Genomic DNA, 5,482 nt, shown 5'->3' with positions numbered 1-5,482 from the left:
GGAAAGAGATGAACAGAGCTGCGGAGATGAAAGAAAAGGCAACACATGAATGAGTGTGGGGGATTGAAGGAGGGGAGAGGACTTCACAGCAAGGATAATGGCACTGGTGAACAACAGTAATGGCAGACACAAGGTGGGAAACAATGAACTGGATTAACCAATGCAGCAAAATACCCAAACGGAGCACCCTCCCCACCAAGAAAGGGCACTAACTGTCCCTTGTCAGGGCTTGGCTGAGAGAGGAGGGACCAGGACCTGCAGGGACTTGGTTCTCCTTTCTGCCTCGTGTTCCCCTACCACCCACTGGTGCACGGTAGCTTGTTGGTCCCGTGCACTGCACGTTCACAGTCTGCACAGCAAGGGCTTTCTGAACCCTCCGTGTGAAACTCAGCACAAGACAGAAAGTTTCTGACAAGCCCTTGCATTAATGGCAGGGACAGACAGTGGGATCAGCCTGCTCTCCTAAGACAGATTGCCTGCCAAGTACAGTAACAGGGGTGTCCAAGAAGGACCTCTCCTCCTCAGGAGCTAGAGACCACCCATCCAGCTTTGCACAGTCTTGCTTTACCCAGTGGAGTCTTCAACCCCAGCACACCCTGGCCGCTGACACCCACAAGAGATCCAGCACCCCTCGCCCTCTCTCCTTGCCCCTGAACAGAAACAGTTCAGGGAGGGCCTTACGCGACAGACGGCTGTTGTCGGCCTGGTTACTGCTCTGAGTGCTTGTGCCTGGGTCGTCCCTCTGGATTTGCTGCTCTTTGCTGGCAACAATCTCTGGTTTTGGGCGCCGGCCTGTGCAGAAGGGAGAAGTGGCATCAGTGACATGAAGACGTGGCTCAGAGTTAATTTTTGCTGTGGTGAGCAGAGAAAATATTCCCAGCCACGATGCCGAGGTAAATACTCTCTGGACTCAAATGGCCCTAGGGGTTCAAAGCACTCAACCTGCAGGCAGCAACTAAAGCTAAAGGGGAAGGTTTGTTAAACTGTTAATAGGTCCCCCTCGTATTTCATTTTCTAAAACTTTTAATTGGTTTCTTGAAATGTTGCTAGATTTCTGCCTGAGAAGGTAGTAATTAGCACAAGTCGGGGGCCTGAGGGGAGATGCGAGCAAGCCCACCACCACGGGGAAGGCTGCTACTTAGCGCAGACAACTGGAACATCCTTTTAGTGGCAAAGGCAGCTCAGCACCAAGCAGACTGCGTGGGAAGGCCTGGAGTTTCCTTTAGCGCAGTACAAGCTTTTAAGGACAGATTAGACAAACACCTGTCGGGAACAAGCCCCACAGGCTGATCCGGTCTCCAGGCAGAGGATGGATTAAACGACCTCCTGACATCCCTGACAGACCTATTTCGTATGGTTCTGCAGGTGTCCAACTGAGACACTGAGGGAGGAAGGAACTTACTCCAACCCAGGCAGAGGGGAAGACATGATTTTCCCCACCACATTTCAGTCCCACCCTTCACTTTCCCTTCTGACAGAGCGGCTCTAAGCTGAGGGCAGATCGGTTTCCAGAGCAGAAACAGCCCCTTTGTCCTAAGGCTGGTGCCTGTGCCTGAGGGCTGGGGCAAGACATCTTGGAGGGGCCCTTCCCTAACTCAGAGCAAAACACCCAAGGAAAGGTTTGACCTTTACCAGTCCGGAAGGTCACCATGGCTGTCTGTCCCTCGCCAGCACAGTTGTGAGCGGCCATCTCCACCTCGTAGAGGCTCCCAGGGTCCAGCCTGGTGAGGGTCAGGCGGTGCTGCGAGGCTGGGACGTCCCTCACTGCCCAGCTGTCCGAGGCGTTGGTGACCTGCTGAGAGACCAACACAGGCATTGCAAAGCTGGGGGCAGGCTGGGCTTCTGGCCTGCACCAAACTCTGAAACTTTCATGTCAGGTTGTGTATCAACCAGGGCTACCTTCCCTGCCCAGAGGTCAGTTCCCTGCCTGCAAAGGAGGGAGATGTTTCTGGCCTGATTTTGCAAAGCTGAAGGATTCAGGTATAAGCAGGAAAAGTCATCAAGCACCAGGATGTCTTCTTGATCCCAGAGGTTCACTCAGCCCCGTTCTGTCCGCTGGTCCCCTCTGATATCCACTGCCCCTCAACATGCATAAAGCTCTGGAGCAGGCGTGCCCACAAAAGGCAGCATTAGCCAGAGTCTCGAGCTGCTTTAGGAGCCAAACCTCTCCTGCAGCCCAGCTGCTGAGCTTCTCATTTAGACACTGGCCATTTCCATGGGATGAGGTACCCTGGCACCGCTTTGGTCACCTGGACCTAAACCATTTGACTAACAGCTATTTATGCAGTTTTATCCAGCCTCACCACTGGCACTTTCGGGCTGAAATGAGGAACCGTAACATTTGAGCACAGGTTTCTGCAGGGAAGAGCCCGTGTATGGCCGTGGCACCCAGAAAGGCTTGGAAACACAGTTTGTTTTTCAGTGATGCCCCAATGCCCCATGCAGAGGGGGAGGGCAGGTGGGACCTTCCTCTTTCTCCCCAGCTGCAAGGATAATATTTTTGCAGGCAAAAAGGCAGGACACTGAAGTGACCCGGTGCCGAAAGGAGCATTAGCAATGCAGGCAACGCAACAAAACGGAAATGCCAAGACTCTGCCGTATCATTCATCTTCTCCAAGCGTTTGACACTGACTGATTAATGCCTGCCTCGTTTTATTTTTATTCCTGAGCCCGCAGAGTTGTGAGGCCAGGGAGGGGAGCCCTAAAGACGGCTAATATCCAGGAAAGAAAAAGAGAGATTCTGAAGAAACAAAGATAACGGCTGCGTGGCATGTGACTGCTTGCAGGCTGCTGAGATTTTAGGGGCAGCGTAAGAGCAGGGAAAGAGAGATAGACACAGATATTTTCCAGAGGAGAAGCAGACCCTTGCCCAGTATTAATGTAAGTCAGTAGGTTTTACTTTACTTATAGCCATTTTTCACACAAAGAGCCTTTTCTTTTATTGCTGAATTGATTCCTTCCCTCACTGCACACATGCTTTTCCAGTCAGAGATGTCAAAACCAGATCATTATATAACTTGATCCTAAGGATCTCTGATAGAAAGAGACTCTTTCTAAACAAGTTTAAGGGTTATTGGGACTAATTCCTTTCCACACAATCCTTAAACATCCCAAGAAAGAGTCTCCAGCTGAGAATTTGGACTACACTGAAAACATATTACTGCAAACTGCAGTGACCCACGGTGACCTCCATTGCCCTACAGCCCCTTCCAGGTGAAGCGCTGAAAAACAAATAAAATATGGACCAACTCCAGCCTGCAAGTTAAGATCGCATGCAGAATTGGTAGTTACATGATATACCATTGGGGGACAAATCTCTTCTTGGCAGACAACCAGAGCCAATAGTCTGGTGAGGCTTTTGGCATCTGTTGGTTTTTATTTAAGCTTGCCCTATTGTGTTCTTGTGTTGGCATCTTCTGCCTTTGTTTTAAGGGGCTCTTTAAGGAGATGGTTAGCTGAAACTCTCAGCTTAAGTTTTGTTTAGAAAGAAATCAAGGATGTGTAGGGATTATAACAGCCTCCCATTATACCATTTTTTCAAAAAATCAAACAATTCCAGGAAAACAGATACATATATTCACATATAATTGAAAACGGTGCCTTGCAGTGGCTGGGAATCCAAAACATGCCAAATCTGGAATGTACTCAAACCCCAAAGCAAAGTCTGCCTCTCTACTGCAACTTCCTGCCTACCCAAAGGAAATACAAGTGGCAAACAGATAAATCCAAGCCCCTTTTTTCCTCACTTTTCCCCAGAAAATGAGAAGAGATGCTCTACACCTCAAAAGCAGAATTTTTTACCTCAACAATGCTTCACTATTTAGAGAAACAGCTCTGCCTGCACTGTGCCCATGGTGCTGAGAAGCACCGCAGAGGGCAGGAGCCCCTGTGCTCGAGCAGAGCTCGGCAGTGCACCATGGGTGCCACTAGCCAAGAGACATGCTCGACAGCGCACTGTCTTTCAGCTTCCAGAATAAAACCGGTGGATGAGGACCTTCCCAGAGGATTTAGCATGGCTATGATGGCTCTCTGCCAGCTCCTCACAGTCACTGAGCATGGGTGCTCCAGCGCCGCTGAGCAGGGCAGGTACATGCAGCAGAAAGAGGCTGCTGCTCTGCGTCCTGCAGCCTGAGCCTTTCAAGGCAGAGGTGTCTTTATGGCTTGTGCAAAGGTAAAAGTATTACAGAGCACAGAGAAATCTGCCCTCAGGACTTCCTACTTGTGTAAGCAACACACCTGGGAATTGGAAGCTCTTCAGCCTGGAAATACACGTGTGTGCATACACCCTCTGCGTACTTAGCCACTATGGGCTCTTCTTGGACAGCCTGGCAAACCTCCTCTCGCAGCCTGTGCTCATCACACCTCAACAGGCTGAGGCTGCTGAAGAGGTCCCACCAACCAGTGCCACGGGTGAGCGATGGGTGCCCTTGCCCCAATGCACCTGCTCACGAGGTGTGAAAATGTGCAGTGAAGCCACCAGCCCGCCTGTGGAATGGCACAGAGGAAAGATGGGAGCAGGGCGAAACAGCAATACCTTGCGATGCTTCACCACGTAATAGAGGATGGGGGCTCTGCTGTCAGGCCGAGGTCTCCACACCAGATCATAGCTGTCTGTCTTGGATGTCCGGGGAGAACTGAGGATGATAGGGGCCTCGGCTGGAGACACCAGCTCCTTGTTGGCTGCACACTGTGGAGATGCTGCCAGCGGGGTTGTCGCAGGTTTTGACAGGCCAGCTTTATCCAGGGATAGCTTTAAGGCACTGTCCCTGGAAGGTGGTGTTGGAGGTTGAGCCGAGCCCAGCTGGGCTTCTCGCCCAGGGTTGAGTGTAGCTCCTGAAAGACAAGGTGTTGAGGCAGGGTAAATGCCCATCCCAGTCCATGGTGAAGACAGAGCTATGAGCCCCTTGATCCTCTCAGAAGACCGGCGCAATACACCCATTGCAGCACAGGTACCTTAATGAGGTACCAGGTCCTAGGTGGTGCTGCCTGCTGTGCCACTCAAAAAGGTGTTGGCAATAATCTTTCCTTCTCCAGCTGTAAACCTAACACACCCCACTGGGGTCTTTCTGAAGCCCCTTGGCTACACAGGGCTTCCTCCCTCTCCGAAGCCCCTCTTACCCTGGGTAAGGTCAGCAGGGTCCAAGGAATCAGGTGGTACCCCTCTTACCCCAGGGGAGTCCACCCACATCAGTATTTACGCTCTTGCTCAGCTGCAGGCTCAGAGGCAGAGAGCTGAGTAAGCCATGGGGTGAGACACTACACCCAGATGTCCTATGCCTCTCACGTAGGGATAGCTCACGTATGCACACGTGGCACTGCAGTAGAAGCAAAACCGCTACCACCTGTTCCTACAGGGACATACGGAGATCCCAGTCAAAAAAGCACGCCAAGTGGAGGGTAAAAGGGAGGTAAGAGCAAGGCAGACCAAGCACAAGCGGGAGGGTTACACACAAACTTTCTTCTCCTGCTCCCCCTGCTCTTT

General features: G+C 51.5%; 1 protein-coding gene across 1 annotated transcript in view; it reads right to left on the bottom strand.

Moving 5' to 3' along the window:
* The window catches only part of BOC (BOC cell adhesion associated, oncogene regulated), a gene marked incomplete at its 5' end in the record, with an annotated part of 16,446 nt that overhangs the window by 8,094 nt on the left and 2,870 nt on the right, over nucleotides 1-5,482 (bottom strand). The window contains 3 exons of the mRNA XM_010294369.1: nucleotides 682-792; nucleotides 1,633-1,795; nucleotides 4,535-4,833. Of these exons, the coding sequence (XP_010292671.1) occupies nucleotides 682-792; nucleotides 1,633-1,795; nucleotides 4,535-4,833 (573 nt within the window). The remainder of the gene's footprint in view (nucleotides 1-681; nucleotides 793-1,632; nucleotides 1,796-4,534; nucleotides 4,834-5,482) is intronic.

The sequence above is a fragment of the Phaethon lepturus genome, unplaced genomic scaffold (genome assembly GCF_000687285.1).
Source record: "Phaethon lepturus isolate BGI_N335 unplaced genomic scaffold, ASM68728v1 scaffold9419, whole genome shotgun sequence".
In the NCBI taxonomy this organism is placed as follows: Eukaryota; Metazoa; Chordata; class Aves; order Phaethontiformes; family Phaethontidae; genus Phaethon; species Phaethon lepturus.
Note: the sequence above shows the minus strand (reverse complement) of the source record. Positions and strands in the feature narration are given on the sequence as shown.